The following is a 22,762-nucleotide window of genomic DNA, read 5'->3' on the forward strand; positions in this document are numbered from 1 at the left end:
AGGAGAATAAAAGAATCAGATCCAGCATCCAAAATCAGAACAGAAATGACTACAAATCAGGTTTAAATGCAAGTGACTTGGAGCAAGTTAATACCCTTTTCATATCTGGTCATTCTTGGATTTGTTGTGTTATGAATATCATTGTTGTAAGATAAACAATAATCATATTTTACACTGATAACACAGAGACAAACATAAAGTCAAAAAGGCAAAATTCAAACCAATCAAAGCATAGACTGTAAAATTGGACAGAATACAGGTACAGAAACTGAAGCCAATGTCTGTAACCTGTACTGATAACTGATAAAGCAGGGCAGGCTGTGCCGTGATTGTCAAGTAGTACTTCTCTGTAGGTGCAGGTGTAGTTGAATTTGCTGTGGACAAGCTCTCAGGCACAGGCCTAAACTCTGAAAAAATCTTATTTAAAAAGAAAGGAAAAAAGATCAGAGGGTTCAAAACAGCAGTCTGCAAACCAAAACCCAAAATAATACAAAATTAAAAATGTCCTATAAAAAGGTAAAAGTAGAAAAAGAGATAAAACTCTTATAAATGATGTACTCACCTATTGTGTTAGTAACCTTTAACTGGTCGAACAAGACCGTTTGAAAAAGAAACACACATTTCATTTTTTGCTTGAATTTATTTGGTTTTTAGTTTCCCAGCATTAAATGACTTTTCTCTTAACAGGGATGTAATTAGCTCGCTACAAATGCCACTCACTTTAATGGCACTTGTTTCCCAGACGTTGAATGGAATTGAGTGGGCAGGTATGAGACGGGGAAATTGAAATATTGTGTTCTTGTCCACACCAGTGAAGTCAGACAAGTCAGACTACGAGTCCTCTTAAAGATAATGTCACAACTCTGGAGACTGTACGCAGAGATAGGTTTGTTTAAATAGTCATTAATTTCCTTTAATGTATAGATTGAGCTACAAGGGCTCAGCCGAACAGAACAGACTGAAATAAATCAATATTCTCTGTGTCCAGTGTGAGCAGTGCTCAGTGTTTGCTGAGAGGAGTTGTCAATCAAACCCCCCAAACTACTGCACAGAGTAAAAAGAGAAAAAACCCATTATGAAATACAATTTTAAGTGGCAGGCATTAAAAATGTTAAAGTATCCCACACAGTCCCCATGCTGCCTTTTCACTTTTGTGTAACCTTTGATTTCCTATTTCAGTACACGGTCTCCCTGGACCAGGGCAGGTTTGCCAGTCTGACGATCAAAGGCGTATGTATGGAGGATTCTGGCAGATATACCATGAGTGTCCAGAATAAATATGGTGGAGAGTCTGTGGATATAGTGGTGAGTGTCATTCCTGTGTACTGCAAATGACTGGATTTACTCTACTTAGCCATGACATTTTATTTAAATTTTTTTTAGACCATCTGTGGCACTAAACCTTGTATTAACTGGGCCAAACGGCGGATATATATATCTGTGTGACCAAACTTATGTTTATTTCAGTCACCTTATGACTTTTCTTTGACCTTACCTTTACAGGAATAGTTTGGAAAAGTGGGGTTGGTTGACGTCAGTTGCATGCACCTGTGTTCTGTGTACTGAGCTCAGCAATCCACGGTTCCAACTGAAAAAAAGGAAATAATAATTCAGCCACTTTACATAATACTTCATAAAATCTGCCTCAGCTTAAATGTACAGTTTGTTATTTCTGCTGCTATGTGTCTCTCAATCAAAACATAAAAGACCTGGTTTGATGATGTTGGGAAGCAGTGCGGGGTCATGGGAAATGTTATGTTTTTATCTTGTTAACTTATTTGCTCTTTAAAAGGGAGAGCTTTGGCAGCAGAACACGTAGCTCATGGCAAAGTCACGATCCACTTGTGACAAATACACACAATGAAAAGAAGGGAAAAAAAACTGGAGACAACACACCAGTTAGTTGTACCGAGTATTTCCTATGATGTTTCATACGGGGTTATGGCAGAGACGGGTAAATCATAAAAAGGCATCCAATATCAGGTCTTGAATAGAAATACAGATTTGTGTGGATTTAAAGAGTTTTAGTCAACATTAGTTTGGTTGTTTTAAGATATTTAATGCAGAAATGTTACATATTATAATCTTTAAGTGTTTGTTATCTTAATACTTCTGTCCAGCACTTAACCTTGCAGCCATTATGCGACTTTGTAAACTACTAACTCCCCACTGAAACAAAAAAAACAGTGAATTTAGCTCAAAAGAAAAGAAGAGTTATTGGTCTACTCTACAAGTGCCTTCATTAATAAGTTAAATTGTGGTCATTTGTGACGTCTGCGTACTTTAGTATTGCAAACTTCCTGTGAAACAACTCTTGCAATCTCCAGTTTACTGTAAGAAAAAGCTGTTTCAACAAGTTAAAGCAATGCTATAGAAGAGGATTAGGGTCAAATGTTAAAAGAATTTGGAAAACAGCCTGATTATATCAGAATTCTGAGATGAAAGTGCTGACAAAGAGCTGTTGCCTCATCAACCCCACTTCAAAAATCCTGAACCATCACTTTTAAACAACAGTGTTTTTCAATTTTATTTCACTGTCACCTGTCAAATGCAAATAGAAAATGCCACTGTACGGCAAGTCTCATTTTCTCTCTCTGACTTTCTACAGGTGACCACATACCGCCATGGAGAGAAAATCCCTGAGGCAAAACCAACTCTGACTCCGAAGACGATCATCCCTCCCAAGCTTCCCATTGAAATCCCTCAGACGAAGTCTCAGCCTGCTGCTGCTAGCCCCGCCCCCGCCGCTCCTAGCCCTGCCCCTCCCAAGGCCGCACCAGGAAGGGGGATGAAGAGCCCCACCCCCACGAGGAGGAAGTAGAAACCATGACAGTGATACGTGAAAGAAGAAGAAACATATTTCACACCTGGAGCACATGCAGACCACACGGAGTTTTGAGGCTTTTACTGGTGCTTATCCATTTGGATAAATGTTAAAAAGAGTTAAATTGAGCTAGCCCACTGTGGAACGAATGAGGTAAAAGGTAAAACTGCATCACTGTGCAAATGATTCACTCAGTAGAGAGTTTATTTTAATTGAAATGAAGTGAAAAGAAACTTGAATAAAGCAAAATTTCCACACACGGCTTTGCATATCATGCTAAGTGTCATACTTGGACTCAAGTCTGATTCAAACACGATTTCTTTATTTTCAGGACTTGACTTGGTCTTAGATGCCGACTCAAGTCGTGGCGAGAAGAACCTTTAAGCAATTCTTGGTAGTACACCATAATAATTAGACATACAGCACTATATACTGTATGTATTCCACAGCTTATTGTGTTAATGATCACAGAGACACCATAAATTGTTCCCCTTTTAGATTTTACAGTAAATCAACTTCAAAAGTGAAGCACTGGCGGCCATCTTGGAGATGACTCGGATTCAGACCATGGAGATACTTGACTTGGACTCTCGACTAAACACTAAAACACTGAGGGCATACGACTCATCGCAGACATGTGGTTTAGTGACTGGACTAAAACACTACCTCGCAGTTACAGGACACTCACGCACTCACTCATCGTCATCTACTGCTTTATCCTCCACATGAGGGTCGCTGCTGCCAATCTCAGCTGACAGGTTGCCAGTCCATCGGAGGGCCACATATAGAGACAAACAATCATCCATTCTCACACCTGTCCAGTATGCCTACTAATCACCAAATCTGCATGTTTTTGGACTGTGGGAAGAAACCGGAAAACCCGGAGAAAACCCACATATGCAACGGGAGAACATGCAAAAACCAACCGTGTGGCCTTTACAGGACACTCATTATCTAATTATAGAGCTTTGTATGTTTGGAACAGTGGCTATGACATGCTCTCATCAGTGTCCTGCTGATTTTATTTTTCACTGATTCCTGGATTGTTATATTAGTCTTCATTTAAGCGTCTTAAATGGTAGAAAGAAGCACACGTTTTTATGTCTTAGTGAGAACACCTCATAGACGCGATGCATTTCCTTGCCCCTTACCCCAACCTTAACCATCTAAAATAAACTACGTTACTGTAACCTAAACTCAATTTTAACCCGCAAACATAGGTTTGTACGTTTTCTGGACCTCACAAAAATAAAAATACAAGTACACACACACACACACAGCGTGCAGAAAACCCTGTGGAGAGAGGTGGCGTGCTCCTGCATTTGATCACTGGTTTGGCTGGGTATCAGTCGAGATGTGTTTCATTATACATAAAGGATTCCTTCCCGTTTAAATGTTTTAAAAATCTCCTTTTAGGATGGCGATGATTCACACACACACACACACACACACACGCACAAACAACGCAGTACAAGATGAATGCTCAAACTAAATAGGTTTTACCTTCCTTCTGGAAATAACAGCGGGTTTTCACTTAGAACATGTTAAAGCATACGCAGAGAAACAAACCAATGATTACATATACATATATATATATATAGAGAGAGAGAGATATATATATAGATATATATAAGTCTGGCCTTTTTAACTGCACCATGGTGAGATATTGAACATGCTGGAGATCAGCTGCGGGTGAATCATCATTTAGTAAACCAGAGCTGTCACGCTTAACTGCTGCAAGTGAAAACTGCCATAACCTAACTCCTCTTAATATCGACAGATAATGATGTGGACGAAAATATAATAATGTACAGTTCTTCAATTGTTTTGGCCAATATGTTAAAAACAGACTTATGTAGTCAGGTTTAGAGACTAGTGCAGGGAGAAGATGATGAAAAGATGCCTGATGAGATCTGTGGTTCATTAAAGCTGATGAGAGTGGAGGAGCTGACGGAGAGGGGAGGGTACAGGAGGCTAAATTCATCACTTCTTGTGTTTGCCACTGCTAATAAAAGAAAAAGATTATAATTTGCTGAGCCTGTTTTGTGTAGAGGGAAAGAGGCCGAGAACAACAGGGGGATTGTGAGGGAGGTGGAGGCTGCACGGAGTAGAGAGAGAGTGAGAGCGAGAGCGAGAAACTGTGAGGTTGCTATTGTTTTCGCGTTACTTCTGTTGCTGATGTGTGCGCTCCGGCGGCTCCAGACGATTCTTGTCATGCTTGTTAACAAGTTGAGGACGAGCTGAGTTTGAGTGAGGATGAGGGGAGCAGTTTGTGATTGAAGTCTTTTTTCTTGTTCTCTTTCTTTCCCACAGATGCTGCTGTTATGTGTCTCGGTCACAAAGCAACAAACTTTCAACTTGCAAGTGCGAGAAAGGAAGAGTGCGAGAAATAAATGCAGATAATTCAGCGTTGCGTGGCGATAAAGGACTTCTGAAGTGGGTGACACTGGTGTGTGTTTGAGAGAGTGGGAGGGAGAGAAGGAGAGACAGAGATCTGAATCATTTTGATGATTCGCTGATCATCTGCTGTGAGATCATTTCCCCCCGACTTTTTAATTAATTTTCACATTTTTAATCAACATAATTACCGACAACCCCAATGTTGCCATGACAACAAACTTTAAATTTCAATAAACGGACTCCTCTCGGTGACACACACACACACGGACTGTGAGTGCGTGTACACTCACAGACACACACACACACATATAGACTGCTGCTATCTAAATGGAATAGCTAGCCAGTGGTGATAGCATGAAATTGTGTTTCTAAATATAACACCGTGTCATTGGAGTGTGTGACTGTGTGTGTGCGTGCGTGTGCTGGGAAACAAGACTTAAGAATATATGCTCTTCTACGGTTCTCCACTTGGGGGCACTATGGTAACATGTGTGTGTGCACGAGCGAACACACACATACACACACACACAGAGATAGACAGGCCTGTCCTAATTAAAGCAGCACTGTTTAAACAATGAGATAAACTCGGAGCAGAGACATTTTGTGGGTGTGTACTGACACACGGCCACATTCTAAAATACTCTACACAGTATACTGTATGTGCACATATAAGCTTGTATACAGCCCCCCCCCTTTAAACAGCTTTATGCATGGGTCATATGAGTGTAAATGATGATTAGGATGATCTAGGTTACTGCCAATGTGTGCCTAAAAGACAGAGGAGTTGAGAGGTGCACAGAGAAACAACAGGAGGCACGAGAAAAGGAGGAACAAGAAGCATCTTATTTTGCAATTTCGCCGTCGCACTGCTTTGGCAAAGATGATCACTTCTTTATTTTTGCTGTGAGGTGAAGAACAGCTGTAGGAGGCAGACGAGGAGGGCTGAGATTAAATCAGAGTGGGAGGGAAAGAGAGCTAAGAGAGAGAGAGAGAGAGAGAGAGACCTGGAACGGAGCAGCGAGGAGGTGAAGAGGTGTGGGAGACAAAAGGAAGAAGGGATGATGGAAGACAGAATACTAAGGGTTGATTAAACACCAGAGCAGATTGTGTGCCTAGCATCAGACCATGATGAAGCAGGTGAGGCGATCGTGTGGTGTCAAAGATGTTATTAGATTAATTTGTGCTGTTCAGACTCACTCTGATGAGTCTTTGGATGTTTTTTTTTCTTTTTTTCCCAGACACATTATTTGACATGAATTGACTTTACTCTTTTCACATCATGTTCAAGCACACAGCCTTTACATCAAACTAAAAAGTGATTCATCCTTAGGAGGCTTAATATTCATATTTGTCATTGATGCTATGCAGTGCGTTACAGGCAAATATACTTCTCCCTCTCTCTCTGTAGGGAAGTCAGGTAGCTCAACTCCACAGCAGCTTCCCTGGAGCTGGTGTGTAGGGACTCGGTATCCGGCTGCGGGAGGATTCACCAGGGCGGATGTGTGACAACACAGAGGGACTTATACTCTAGATCTGTGTTCCAAGGACAGCATGCCTACTTGCCATTCCACCCTGTAGCCCTAATGCCACTCTGGACTCACTGCTGAGATACAGTGAGCCCTTGCACACATTAAATCCAGGGATGTTGTTTGTGTCAACACCGTGTAATAAATCATCTCCTGGTGTGAAGGAACCATGACGATCACATGCTTTGCTCCCAGTAGAACCATGTTGGAAAAACTGGCATAAAAAAGTTTGCTCCTGCAGCAAATAAATAGCCCTTATGCTTTTCTGCAAAGCATGAGTAATGTTATATTCATACATTATGTCCAGAATATTATTGTCAATGTAGAAATCAGGGATTGGTGGAGGTGTCACCTGCAACGTGCCACCTTTTGGACGATACCAGCTGTCCATGCACTCATAAATGTGCTACTTTATCATCTATATTAGTCTACATGGGAATATGATTTTTGACCCAGGAAGATATTTATTGTTATAAATCAAGTGAGAAGACTTCCCCATGAAACCAGAAGACTCTGTTAATTTTTTACCTACAGTCTATGCATGTACCATAACAAAACGTCCACTAAACTTATTTTCTTTCACAAGACGATGTTACAATGCCATTACAGATGCTCACCGATGCTTCACCGCAGAAATGTACAATGGTGAATGTTGTCTCCATACTCATGTGGCTCTGGCCCTTTCACTTTTCTCTCACATCATGGACATTAAAGTTAGATTGTCCAAAGTTTCTAAATGGCTCACACGTCCACGTTTGACCCACCATCTGTCTGATCATATGTCGCCCTGCTCTCGCAGGAGAGTGGGCAGTGAAAATGAATAATTTGTGATACTTATGTTTTCAGGGTATGCTGAATGGAGTCTGCCACAATGGGAGACACTGGGAATGACAAGTGATTTTAACTCCACTTGCTTATTCCTGGAAAGCCGACTTTCTTTCTAAAAGAAGGAAGACTCTCATCTGACAGCACCATTCTTCTCACCCCACAGCCGAATTGCTAACAAAAATGAACTTGGCATTACCATACTTTTCTTCTCCCTTTCTCTATCTTCCACTATCTCCCCTCCTTATACTCTATTCATGTCTTCCACTTCTCTCCTCCTCTATTTCTTCTCTCTTTCAGTTTCTCTTCTGTCACTCTTTCCCCCACTCCCTCTCCAATCACTGTGAAATTGCAAGGCGGCTGTTTGGGGACTTTTCTGACAGAGAAATTTGGCTCCGATCAGAATCGCTACTGAGTATTCCCGCATTCCTTTCCCAATTTAAATGATTTTGTAGCTTCACAGGCACGCCCACCCACCCAGACAGCCAGACATACTCACAGTCACAATTTGCAAGTCCCCCCCGCCCTCTCTTTCTCTTTTGCACACACTCACTCTCTCAGAAACGTACAATTACAAAACACTATTCAAGTGGTGTCTCTCACTGGTAAAGTACCAACAAAAAGAAGATGCAGTTGCATCAGAGTCTTCAGTGACACTTAGAGAACAGTGGAGAGACAAAAGGAGAGAGTCTGCAGCTGGATGGAGGAACAGATAGAGAGAAGAGAGATGGACAGGACAGCTCAGCAATTCATCATTAAAAAATAAACACCATGTTTACCCTTGAGAATATCTGTGTTGCACAGTGGATTATTTTTGCACAGCCATATTTTCCCCTCAAAACGCACACAGATGGATTCTGAGCTCCTTGGCAACAAGAACGATCCCTGATGCATGTCAACATGTCGCAGTCACACAAAGAAAGCTGTAACTCTGACGGCACGTTTCATTTTTTTTTTCTTCTTGATGCATGGAGGCCAGCTGCCTCGCTCTGAGATTATTATAAGACGGCAGCCAGCACACAGACTCTTCCTCACCTGTCTGCTCCAAACATCAGCTGCTCTTCTTCACTCCTCTCTGTGCTGAACTGCCGAGGCACAGTGAACAGGTGTCTAACAACTTCTCAGGCTCAGAGGGAAGAAGCTCTGCTGCAGACGACACCTTCAAACCCGACGTTTTACACTGGTTCAGGAATCCTTGAGCCTTCACCTGCAGAAAAAACAAATCCAGTCATTTCTTGGTTTTAGTACATACTCAGACAAATAATATTTCCACATGCTGTTGCATTCTCTCATGGTTACTCTTTCTTTAGGTTACTTTTAGAGCTATTGTCATCTTTTCAAAATTAAATTATGGGCAGGCCTGACTAAGATCCTCGTGATATGCTGTGCCGGGAGTCTGTGTATGTGCTGAATGTAGATGTGCTGAATAATTATGTGAGTGAGTATTGGGTGAGTCACCATGGCGCTGTACTGTATACAGTGAATGCAGAGCATGTACACACATTTAGTGTTTCAGATTTTTAGCAAGAGTTGCTAATGTTGCTAAATTGATGCCGATGTCATATCAGTTTAGATGCATAGACGTGATTTGAATGGCTTGTGTCGGTGTGGCAAATTCAAATCCAAGCTCCCACTGCTGCATGGAAAGTTAAAATGTCACATATTTCCCTGCACACAATGCAAGCAAAGCAACACACGCACAATTTGCCCACACTTAATGCTGCTGTGTTTCCGTTCATACCTCAAAACGTATGTGTAATTTAGCTGTAATTATCTGTTTATCAGTCATACTATCCATGATGACTTCCTTTAAAGTCTTTTTGGGATCACTGACAATACCGCAAACATGTTGCCTTTGTTTTATCAGTGTCAGAGGTCTTGTACCACAGGAATGAACCCAAATAATGAGGATTTGAACTGAGAACATTGTTGTTGTGAGACACTTTTGCAATTAATGAAGCAATGTTTCTGGGCATTAAAGTCAGAGCCCATACACGTGTCATGGTGTAAGACACGGTGTAGATTTTCGGTTAAACAGAACTTGCCAGTGCCATGAAGCATATTGAGATCATCATTTATTTTAAATGCACACAGACACTGAAGGCAAGTGCAGAGAGAATAAAGGTAGTGCAGAAGAAATCACACTTTAGGTCTTACATCATGTGTCTTTGACCTTACCAGCAAAGTGCCTAAAGGTGTGGAACTGATAAATACTTTTAACTAGAAGAGAGTTGTTGGAAAATGATTCCTGATGATGAGATTTACTTTTGAAGGATTTATTTTGTAGATGTATTTCTCTAATTTACTGAGAACATTTTAATTATTTTATTTGTGGTCTACATTTATATAAATATTGTATCGTTTAATGATGTAGATCATCTTAATCTGTAATGTTATAGCTGACAGGCAGAGTAACATAATGAAAGGTAATGAGGTGATATAGTATTATTTAAGTAACAATGAAACAACTCTCCCCACATTTTAACCCCACCCACAGCCCAGTTAGTTTAATTGAACACCAAGTTATATGTAATCCTAGAAAATTTCTGCGCTACACTCACTTTTGTAAAGGATTCATGCGCTTAATTACCATGAAGGATACACGGACAATCTGATGAAGATGGTGTGAAGAGCCAGGGTATGTTTACTCTGGAGACCATGTGAAGGTAATGAGATGATTTCATACAGGTGTGATGATCAGGAGGCGTGGAGAGGTGGGGAGAGACCACTGGGAAAACAGACAGAGGATAGTAAAAGGGGGCAGGAGGCTGCAGAGTCCTGACATGTACAGTAATCTGAATAAACAGCAGAGTGACCTTCTCATTAAGTAAGGACAGTTTGTGAGGTCACAAGTCCCTCGGGTCAAATGCAGCCTTTTTTTAAGTGAAGTGAGCTGTGTAACTCCTGCAGAGAGCTATTATTCCTAGTGCGCTCTTTTAATACACACACATGGACATGGAAGAAAAGCAGAAAGTAGAGGTTGCAGTTGTGGTTGTGACCTTAAAATTAAAAGAGAGAAGATTTGCCCATGAGAGCTGGTGAGGATTAAACCCCCACAGACAGCCTAATAAGAAAGAATCAACGCTATGACACACCTGCTGTCACTGCATACATTACGTTCATGTTGACTTAAGTGTACATATCATTTCTGCTACAGGTGTGTGTTGTCATTCATAGTAAAGCCAGTTGAGTGAGTTTTTTCTCTTCTTCCCTCTTATTTTGTCTCTTTAATCTTGAGCATATCGGAATCCATCCAATAAATACAAATGAATTCAATAGAATGTAAGGCATTTGAAATAGAAACCATTCAGTTGTCTCAGACTCTTTAATCCAACTTTCTTTACCACAATATTGAAGCTAATTATTTAGATTTTTACATTTGTTGCAGCAGAGATATACATAGTTTGTATTTCTTAAACTTTTTTTAAGAGATGTAAGTTAATATTTTTAAGGAAATATCATATCTTTAGGTCTGATCTGTACGGTTTCTCCTTGATCTCTTTGACACATTCTGAAATTAATCGTAACTGTATAACTTATCTTTTTTTAGCCCGGTCATTATTCTTGACAAATCAATACAGAGACGTTTATGGACAAAATTTCCACATGGTTAAGTCTGTGATGTCACTCATTTGTTTGTGAAGCGCTGTTTGGATCTCGGTTTTGGCTTCACTTTTTCTATGATTTACCAAACGTCTATGTTTGCTTATCAGGACCATGAAGCTGGTTACAGCTGTGATGGCTTCCAACATCTGCCTTCCTGCGTCTTCATCAGCCTCAATCAAGCATGGAGTCAAATTCCCACATCAGCTGGAAAAAAAATCCTATAAATAATTGCTGAGTTACGAACATCGCCTCACCAAGAAAGCACATACAGCCTAGTCAGGTACAACACAAAAGGGATGTGACAACTTTACATTTGCTGAATACGTGATAAATGTGTGTTATGAATTGGTCTCCATTTCACTGTTGCCAAAGTAAGTGATCATTTCAATGTGACTTTAATTAGTTTTATTTATCCAAATCAACATAATTATATATTCCTTCATATTTCTTCAAAGCAGAGGCACAGATTTCCATTTGTATGCGTTAGCAGGAAGCAGTTGCTCCTGATAGCAGACCTATAACAGACACATATGGCACAGTCCATCCCTTTTTACACACACGCACGCACGCACAAACAATCTGCAATAAAAATGTAAATATCAGGGTCTTGGCTATGTTACAACAATTCGATCTCAAGACAAAAGTGCGTCCTCTCTCATCCTCGACATAATTAAAACAGTTTTGTGAGCATGCAGTGAGGGAATGTGCATCTGCTTTGTGTGCGCTAAAAGATCAGCACTGGTGTGTTAAAGCTAGAGTGAGGGGAGTCTCGCATTATTAACCAAGATCTCGCTCTCTCACACACATACAGGTTTGATATTCAACAATTCATTCAGACTGCCCAAACAAAGCATTATCCAAAGTGTAATGCCTAAATTTAGCCTTAACGGAATCACAATTCAAATCTTAAACATAACCAGGTTCTGCTGCCTTATCCGGGACCACATTTTGGCCTCCATGAGGACTACAGGTCCTGACAAGGTCAGTGTTTATGCCAGAAAAGACAAATACAAGTGTGCACACACACAAACTGCAGAGCAACAGTAGAGATACTTGCAAGAAGGGACAGCTACCAGATTTAAATGCAAATCCATGAATAATAATTTAAAAAGAGAGCAGTGGTTGCAATTTGGCAGCGGAGGCAATGTAGAGTAGATGGACACGGTATGGACACATATTCAGTTATCTGTCGCGGCTTTTCATCAAAATCTTATCGTACAATCAGTCTCTCAAAACAAAGTTCCCACACGGCTAAATTGCCATCGCAATTTTCATAAGGAAACTGGAAAATGATCTCTGGTAGGTGGAGGTTGGTTTTCTGCCAAAACCAACCAAACCACATTCACAACCAGACATGCAACTTAAATGCAGTTTAATGTCTTTAAATGTTACTGTAAAGCACTTTGGTCAAACCTGTGCTTTATGAATAAATAAGTATTGGGTCAGAGTCAGAAAATTAATTCCTTAAAAAACCACATGTGAGAATGCAGTTCAGATGAGCTTATTTTTCAAAGGTTGATATATTAACTAAATATCAACTATTGGTGATTTACATCAAGATACTTGTACTTTTACTCAAGTATCACTTTTAGTTACTTTATACAAGTCGGGTTATTTTGTATACAGACTTTTGAGGAAAATACCATGTGCTCCATTTCTACATAAATGAACAATTCTAATTTCTGGCTCATCACAAAGACACACAATCATAGTGAATAACTTAGAGGTTAAAATGTACTTCAGTGGCAAAGACAACATGTGAACGTTAGTAGTAAAGTAAAACTTATACATACTGGGATCGTTTTTACACACATACACCAACAATAACACATAGAGATTTAAAAACTGTGGGTTGTACTGCATGAATTTGTGTGCATGGGAAAAATAAATTTGAGTCTGTTTCGTACATCCTAATTCTCAATCAAAGGCCTGAGTCTGTATGTGGAACACTTATGTAATACTGTGGAGGTAGATACAGTCAGAAATGTGTGTGTGTGTGTGTGTGGGAATACAAGGCCATGAAAGCTGCCTTTATTTACCAGAGCACCAAGAGCTAAACATGCTTCATCTCCATCTTTTGTCCGTTCATGCACCCTAGTTCCATTCTTCTCTCACCCCTCTAATCTCTCTCTCCCTCTTCCTCCTACTGTCTGTCAGTTCCCTGCTGCATTGGCGAGCTGAATTGAAAATATTTGTCGAGCTTAGGGTGGATTGCAGTAGCTGCTCATGCAACCATGAGTCTCAGTTTCACCTCTGCTACACTGCATTCTTCACTGAGCAGCTATTAAAAAAAAGGGAGGTCATGGTTGCTACAACCAAGCTAAAAGTTCTTCATTTTTGTTTAAAAACAAAGTATTTGAAATTACAGAAAATAATGCCTTGGGTCCTATGTTATGCATAGTACCTTACACCGCATATAAAAAATAAAAAAAACAAAGTCTTCAGGTTTCCTCAGGAAATCAATCAGGAATTAAAAATATACTGAATAACCACCAGAAGATGACTCAACAGGTCTATATGGGAAAATGAGAACATTTCTCACTTTATATACAATGTTAGTACACATTTCCCTGAGGAGTTAGCAGATTAGCACATTATGTCAATTTTATAAATGATGTCCCCAAAATGATGAGGAAGTCAGATAAAAAAAAGACATGACATAAATGTGTGGACCCCAGTGTGATTGACAGCTGGTATCGTCCACTACGAGCCTTGTTGCAGGTGAGGACACTGAAAGACATCTACAGTACAGGGCAACGGCCAAATTGCGATTCTGGAGGCTTCAAAATGGAAATTTAGATTATCTTAAGGACTGTACATACTCGGCAAGTGCAGAGAAATGTGTTGAGGACATTTCATACTTCAAGAGCAACTCAAATGCAGAACTCCCAGGAAGTCCCTATAGGGAATGACAACATTTCCACATTAACCACGACCACTTCAAATATGTACAGCGTGTACAGGCCTAAAGGGCGACATCATGACCGGTTAACCTGATTCAAATTTGATTTTGGACACTCATTGGGTTCGGGTTACGGAAGTGAGCCAAGAGACCATGGAGGTGGTGCTGATTAAGAAGCAAGGGGCGGGTCTTACTGAAAGCATGCATAACATCCACTGTCAAGTGAGTACAGTAGCTAGTGTAGCTAGTGTTTGACCAGAGAGGCAGTAGATACAATGATTTTTATCACAATATGTATAATTTCAATACTTTACACTAAACTGTGAGGATTTGCACCTGGATCAACAAATACCATGACTAAGATACACATACACTCCCCCCCCCAGGTAAGTTACACTTTAAACAAAAAGATTTACATCACGCTGCATTGAAAGAGACCTAAAACTATTGAGACCATAAAATAAAATGGTGTTGTTACAATTCAAAAAATAAAAACACACATCTTTTTGCAACCAGTGGAGTCCAACCCTAGTGGTGATTAAAGAAAATACAGGTTTACGACACTTTTGCATTGGCTTCACTACATCCATTTTCAACGTGTTACAAACATGTGCAGTCACATAGTGATAGTGTTGGCACATTGTGTGTATATAAATATTCATGTATAATTACTGTTTTGCCGTTGTTTGTATACACCACACTGCGCCCTGGTGTTGGTACTGAAGATGAAGATAGAGGGTTGATAAGGCTGTTTTTTTATTTGGGATTCCATTGCCTTGATTTTGATTGTGCCATACACTTGCTGCACAGAAGCCATGTGACCTGGTGCCAGTTTCAGCCATTCTGTGAAATAGCCGTTCAATAGCCAGTTTTCCATTGATTTTGCACTTCCTCATGCAGAGCCAATCCTATGGCCCCCAATAAAAGACTGCTAAGCGGTCACTATACTGCCTGACCCTGACTCGTGTTAACCATTTGCCAATGTAACACGGTCCCACCTGACACCACAGTCCTCATTATAGCCCTTCTTCCATGAAAAAGTGCTTACTCCATTCCTGGAAACAGAGAAAGTGAGCATGAGTGCATTATTTGCATTTAAAATACTGAAAACATTAGATTTCGTAAAACTTGCTTGTTTGTCAATACTTATACAAATAATTATTATCTCCGCCAAAGAAATTATATTTTTATTCATGTCCATCTGTTATTTTTTTGTTAACAGAATCATAAAAAAAAGTATATACTCAACAGATTTTTACTGGACTGTGTGGAAGGATGGAGTATGGCCCAATGAACAACCTATTAAAAGTGGTGTGGACCCCGATAAGGGGAATTCACAGTTGGCTTAGCTTTAAGGATTGACTGGAAATAAAGGGACTGTTGTTTTGGCATCTCATACTCCTAAAATGTCAGGTGACACAATAGTCCAAGAAAAATTTGCAAATTAAGAGAAATAGCTGCGACACAATACACCAGGCTGCCAGTTGGTCGCCGTTTTCATACAGTTTTGTCATTTAAATTTCAACCCCATCAAAAGGCAAAAATATCTGACTCATGCAACACAACACAATGTATGATTTCTCTTCCAACTGCAAACATGGTCTGAGCCAGACTGGAACAGACTCAGTCACAGTTCGTCCAATCAACCACTGCATCCAAATCATTTATAACTGGCTCAACACTCGTGACGTGTCCCCCTCTATCCTCGTTTCAGGCGGAAAAAAAAGTTTGATGAAAAAGTTGTTTGGTTTTTTTTAATAATAACAAGAAAGGCATGCAAGTGACGCCAGACTGGATGCTCAGGCTACTGCTGCTACCATTGTACTAATGGGTGTTAGATGCAGGACTGCACACTGTCATTCAATAAGAGGGGCTAAAAGCATAGAATAGGGGAAAAAGGGAACAGAATATAGGGGGAGATTTTTTTAAAGGATGGTCTGTGGTGTAATTCCTGGGACAGAGGTGTTTGATAAAGCACCAGAGAATGAAGCTGCTGGGAGGAATGGGGAGAGGACATACACTTATAAATCTCTGTATGTCTCAGTCTCTTCAGATTCTATTACAGCCAGACAATCACAAAAAACACCTGCTCTTACGCCACCTATGTGTGTGTGTAGGGGGGTCATGATAACCTCTACAGATTCCAAAATATAACACCTGATGCTCACATGGTGCATTCTTACACACACACACGCACGCACGCGCATGGCGTGCACACAACTCCAATCCACAGTTACTTATTAGATCTGGCAACCACTTATTCCCTCTCACACCACCTGGCTGAGGTGTGTTAGTGGTGGAGTGGTTCTTTAGTCTGAAATATGAAATTTGTCCCCAAATGTAGCCTATGATACCCACACACCCACACTGTGTGTGGTTTCTCTACCGCTCCTTGTTCAGACAACCACCAAGAAAAGAAAGTGAGCACAGAGAAGCAAAGTCATGGGTAGGAAAAGACAAGAAGATGGAGCAGACAAGGACAGTGGACAATGAGACAAGACTCCGGAAGAACTTGCACAGCAGGAATCCTGATTTTTCCCATTTCTCATCACAGAAGACGACCAACATCTACAGAAAGATAAATGGAGAGAATGCGAATGATGGAAAATGAGTCACCCGTGCTGCCAACTGAGGACTATGCCAAAATGATGATAATGCCTGAATCCTTGCAATGATGCCAAAATCCAGTGCCATTTCCCACTTTAGGCGACTGGCCAACACAATAAGCACATAATGGCATTTCAGTGTTTCCCCAAGATATGTTTTTTGGCAGCTTGAAAAGGCCCCAGAAAGAGTATTTAGATGTAATACTAAAACTCTCCACTGAAACCAATAATAATGAAATTCTGTGACAGCAAAACCAAGTAGTGATAAAGTTGTGCTGTTAAATCAGCATCTGTCTCCCAAAGATTAACCCAGAGCAGTGACACCCCTAATCAGGGGCATACAGTAAAGCAGGTGCTCATTCACTGATAATGAATTCACTCTTGTTTACTGGTTTTCTCGACTTAAATCTACCTCAGACAACATGCTTATCAGTAGGGATGCACCGATATGACTATTTCCACCGATACCGATATCCGATATTAATATTGCTGCTATGGCCGATAACCGATATTTACCGATATCGATATATGTTTTTAAAAAAAAGTTTCTGAGATGATAAAAGTTTGTACAGAATGAAAATCATGCAAGCTGAATTTTTGAATGTCTTTCTTTATTTTCAAAACATGTTTTACCTCCAAATAACAAGTTCACATAAGACACAAGTAACCAACTACAAGTAAAGGTTTTTAGAAACCTTTACCACTTGTAGCAAGTGTGTAACTAAATTAAAGTACAGTTTAACTCCCTCAACTCACTGAACTCCTGTGAGAAAGTTTGGATCATAAATTACAAACATGAACATAAATAAAAATAATACCCTGCCAAAGTTACTGTAACCGAGATAAGGGCGTCTATACTGGGTACGTAAATAAAGTCAACAACCCTTCCTCCCGGCAACAACAACCGCGCCACTTCCCTTCACAATAAAACTACACAACAGATATGAGAAACAATACCTGACAAGCTCTACTAAGAGCTGCCATAATTAAAAAAAAACATGTTAAAATACTTTATCAAACTTGCCAGTATTCATGGCAACCAGATATTTATTCAATTGCAAAACATCGGAAAAGTAGCGCCGACTTGGCAGGTTGTTGCGGGGTTCAATATGCGCTATCAACCGTCGGAACCCTCGGCTGGTCGTCAAGAGCAATCATTTCCATTACCTTGATCGTTATTGCCCTGGCCACTGTCTTCCTTTGGTCGAGTCCCAGCTGCGCTGCTTTCTTTTTGTCTGCTGCCTAATGTTACTAGCGTTAGCTTCCTGCCGTTGTTTGTGTACTTCTGGGTGGCGGTTTTTCAAATGACATGATCAAATTTGTGGTATTGAATGACTTGACGCGGAACCCTCCTCGCATTACCTCGACTTTGCAAGTGTTGCATAATGCTTTTCGCGTATCTTCTATTGACACCCTGAAAAATCGCCCACACCGCTGACATTCTCTCTCCTCCACACACACACACACACCTTGTGCTGCGCTTGCATCACTGACGCTGTCCCCTTCCCGACACACATACACAAACAGCAATTAGACGGGTATAAACATCGGTTGTTAAAATCGGCGCAGTTTTACTCATTGCACCGATGCCGATATGTTAAAAAATGACGAACATCGGCCGATACCAATATTAATGCCGATATATCGTGCATCCCTACTTATCAGCCTCATCATCAGGAAAGACATAAAGGAATATGAATGTCATGGAAAATGTTCCATGATGTATAACACAGTAGAGGAGAAGAAAATCAGCATATGGCCATCTGAGGTTAGTCCTTGCTGACTCAAGATTATGGTGTGGCAGTCTGCCAAGTTTTCCTGATATCAGTTTGTTTTATTGAGGAGTGAGTTGGGTACCATGATGGGAAAAAAAAAGCCAACTATCCTGCACTGGTCTTGGATATAAACCAGATAAGACTAAATTAAGCCATCTGTACCCAACACTGATGGGAGATTAAGACTTTCAGCCACATGAATTCCTGTTTATACATATTTAAATACACAGAATCTCTGTTTTTTTAAAGTTCTTCTTAGCTGAGGTTCAATTATGTAAAGTGTTCTATTTACATATTGAAGCACAGAGGTACTGATACGTCATAAGCTCCTTTAAGACCTGCACTAAGGTCCAGACATTTATTCATCCTGAGATCACTTAACAAATGACTTAATGATCAGTAATGAATATCAGGGAAAAAAGCACACAGGAAACGAGCAACCAAATCCGAGTGTAGTGAGACAATGAGACAATCGTTTGTACTTTCTGACTCATCATGTGTATGTGACTAGAGCTGCAACTAACGATTATTTTCATAACTGATTAATCTGTCGATTATTTTCTCTGAATAATCGTTTGGTCCAGAAAACCTTAACAAATGTTGATCGGTGTTCGTCAAACAGGGAAATGATGATGTTCTCAAATGTCTTGTTTTGATTAACTTTTAATGATTTCTTTGTTATCCAGAGCAAAGAAATTAAGAAAATATTCACATTTAAGAAGCTTAAACAATGAGAAATCTTGTTTTAATCATGAAAAAAAACTTCAAACCGATTATCGATTATCAAAATAGTTGTCGATTCATTTAGTAATCGATTAATAATCGATTAATTGATTAATTGTTTCAGCTCTATATGTGAATCTTACTTTGCCTGTCCCTTTTTGGTGACTTACACATTACCGACTGGTAATGATATTACTGATGATAGATTTAGTCAAAGACAGGAAAGAGAACATTATTAAATAAAGAAAAAACAACTAAAAAAGGTTAGAAAAAACTAAATATCACTATCAGATACAATATCATTCATTATCAACCACTTTATCCTCCATATAGTTATTGAAATTCATGTGATATGTCCAAAATATTGCACTAAAAATACAATAAAACAATAAATAAACAAATAAATCACAACTGAGGCTAAATAAATTCTAAAATAACCATTTAACTCACATTTAAGGCTGAGAAATACATTATGTATGGTATGGCCTTCAAGAAGGAGCAATGTTTTTAGTTTTGTGTTTAATCTGGAGTAACTTCTCTACTTTTCCTCAGCTTGTTGATTCAGTTTTGTTGCTCTGGCTAATGTCAAAAGATCTCAATTTTCTCAAGATGAAAAGTCTTGACTTTACCTGACTTTTATTTCAGTTTAATTTACACAGACAGACACTGAGATATTTGAAGGTTTCAACAACATCCACCCATTGACCCTTAATATGTGATACTAAATAATAACAGGGGAGAGATCCTTCTTCTTCTTCCTTCTGAAATCAATGATTAATAATTTGATCCTTTTTTTAAAACGTCTTTGTTAAACCAGCTTCAACCTCTCATCTGAAGTTGAGGTTACCTCGAGTAAGCAGATACACCAGAGTGGTGTCGTCTGGAAACATTTGAAGCAGACAGGATGTCTCACTGTGACTACAGTCAGCTGTATAAAGTGTGAATAACAAATGAGATAAAAAGCTCCTGTGGTTAAAATGGAGTCCGACTGTTTGCTGTCAAGTCTGACAAAGTGATGATGACAGAAAAGATCTCAAACAAATCAAAGCTGTGTCTTGCAATGTAAAACTAATGAATGGATAGTATTCAAAGCACGAGACAAATAAAAAAAAAGCATAATCTGATCAAATCTGGTGATTTTATGCAGCATGTCAATCCCTCACCCTTCATCTATACCAGAAGTAAGATATCAGTGTTATGGGTCTAAGATTAGTATGGAGTAGCTCACATTTATTTATTTTTATTTTTTTTAGGTATAGGAACAAAATGTCCACATTCTTGGGATTTTTGACAAATAGATTTTGAAAAAACTTAATACGAGACTGGGGAAAACTGGTCCGCACAGACTTTCAGTGTGTGGATGAACACCAACTGAACACCTCTTGACCTCATCCACGTTAAAAACTGGACTACAGTCCTCGGGACTGTTCTGTTTAAAGAGATGAGGGAATACTCTCATAAGCGGAATAAATCCAATTCATCAAACCTAGCAAATAACTAGCTCATGTACATTTATTGCTGAACAGGGAGACTGTTATTGGTCCCTTAGGCAGTAATTACTTTCAAACCTTTCTAAAGACCTTTAGTGTTCCTACAGGACATCTGTCCTTCATCTCTCTCCTTACATCTACATGTACTCTGTTTTTGATGATTTCAGCTCTGTTCAAGCCGTCTTTGTCCCTACTGAAGAATGCAGCTTTTATCTTATTAATAGCTACTTTAACCACCAAGTCACCCAGGGTTTATGATTGGGGTTTGCAGAGAAATACTGACTCAACACAGGGATTAATGCAACAAGTGAGTTTTCATAATGACCATTCATAACACCATCTATTGTACATGTGTTGTGGTGAATGTCATGTACTCTCAATTTAGGCCAAATCAGAAGATATAGCTTCGCTCATGGAGGATGTATATGACATGGACAACAGTTAGAAAAAAAAAGAGTATCAGATATATTCTTAATTGGCAGGAAGCCACTCTTCAATAAACAACCTCAGTTGTAGACAACAAAAAATAAACTAATTTAAAATATGAATAAATAAGTAACACTGTTCAAAGTGCAAATAAAATAGAAAAAACGATAGGTAAGATAAGTCAGTGTCCACAGTTCATCCTAAATCTGTGTGTGTGTGTGTGTACTAGTCCTTAAATGAATTCAATGTAATTCAATGAATGATTCATTGAATTACTGTCTCTATAACTCAAATGCACACAACTGCATGTGTTTTGGCTCACAAAACTAACTCGTTTAGCGTTGTAGTATTAGCTAGCATATAGCAATAGCACAGGTCATATACTGTATTAGTAACACTTTGTATAGCAATATCCCAATTGCTAACACATAGCACTAGTTCGTTTAGCACAGACAATTATCCCCACAGAAATACAACATTAAGCACATTCTTAAATTGAACACTTGTATACCTCCGGTTGGTTTTAAACATTTTCTCAGAAGCATAACGGCACACAATAATGATATATCCATAAAATGAGTGCGTAATTAGCCGTGGTCGGCAGCCGCTAGCATGCTATGCTAAGCACTAATGGTTCCTACTCACCGGAGTTTTCTCTCGACAAAAACAGGATAAAACGGCGAAGTCCCTTACAGACGCGGATACCTTTCAGAATCAATAACTCAAAACAAAATACAGTTGTATCCACTCTTCATCTAATTAACACTAACTTGCTCTCTCTCTTGCCGTAGCGCGTTCATTCTCATCGGTGCCGGGAAAAAAACAAAGGAACTATGACCGTGAGTAGCGCTTGTGTGTGACTAATACGTACCCTGCTGGTAAAAATTAGGAACTACAACAACATACAAACTCGTTCAGACTGTATAGCTCAAAATAGTTAAACTCCCAAAAAAAAATTGGGGATTACACTGTGTGTGTAACTAAAGGGCTTTACGTCATCACCATCATTAAAATTACAACCAGCTTTAGTCGTAATCAGCTGTTTTGGAACCATGGGAGAATATATGGATGTAAAAGATATCAAAAAAATCGCATCAGACTCTTAATATTGTCTCTGTGGTCAGCTTCCCATTTCCCCGATGGAGGAATGTAAACAACTTTTCATCCCGTGTAAATAAAAACTACCCCTATCAACATGAGATGCTGGTGTCCTGTCTGCTGTGTTGGTAAACGTTTTTCCAAAAATGTACCCAGAACCAAAGGATGCAAACCAGGGTGGCATTATTAAAAGAAGCCATTACGAGGATGTTCAATTTTGATGTAAATCATAAATTGTCAGGAAATACACTGGTGGCAACTGGTCATGATCTCATCTACAAGAATCAACAAGAATAGTGTCCATTCATGTGTCATGTTTATGGTCTATTTTCCTCAACACATAATTAACACAATGAAAAAGGTTTACTGACACTATAAATCAACTGAGAAGTATCTTCATACATACACATCCCTGCTGTACTCATATAACTATCCCAACACGATTAAAGTGAGAACAAAATGTGTACATGTCAGCAGACTGTTTTCCATGAGGGCTGATGAATGTAAACAGTAACAAACTCACCTGAATTCATCGCACCGTTCAGAGAAGCCGGAACGTCT

General features: G+C 39.5%; 1 protein-coding gene and 1 long non-coding RNA gene across 5 annotated transcripts in view; one reads left to right on the forward strand and one right to left on the reverse strand.

Annotated features, from left to right (window-relative positions):
- The window catches only part of myom2b (myomesin 2b), a 30,591-nt gene extending 27,505 nt beyond the window's left edge, over positions 1-3,086 (forward strand). For all 3 annotated transcript variants that reach the window (XM_058628838.1, XM_058628837.1, XM_058628840.1), the window contains 2 exons: positions 1,180-1,305; positions 2,609-3,086. In XM_058628838.1, coding sequence (XP_058484821.1) covers positions 1,180-1,305; positions 2,609-2,821 — 339 coding nt within the window. In that variant the 3' untranslated portion in view covers positions 2,822-3,086. The remainder of the gene's footprint in view (positions 1-1,179; positions 1,306-2,608) is intronic.
- Positions 204-21,906, reverse strand: LOC131459264 (uncharacterized). Of its 2 annotated transcripts, none has more exons than XR_009240231.1 (4): positions 21,749-21,906; positions 10,166-10,303; positions 8,611-8,782; positions 204-1,588 (listed from the first exon to the last, which is right to left on the reverse strand). It is a non-coding gene; the product is annotated as an uncharacterized LOC131459264 (long non-coding RNA). The 2 variants fall into 2 exon arrangements; XR_009240230.1 differs by having other exon boundaries at positions 10,137-10,303.
- Positions 21,907-22,762: the final 856 nt, after the last annotated feature.

Source organism: Solea solea, chromosome 5 (assembly GCF_958295425.1).
Source record: "Solea solea chromosome 5, fSolSol10.1, whole genome shotgun sequence".
In the NCBI taxonomy this organism is placed as follows: Eukaryota; Metazoa; Chordata; class Actinopteri; order Pleuronectiformes; family Soleidae; genus Solea; species Solea solea.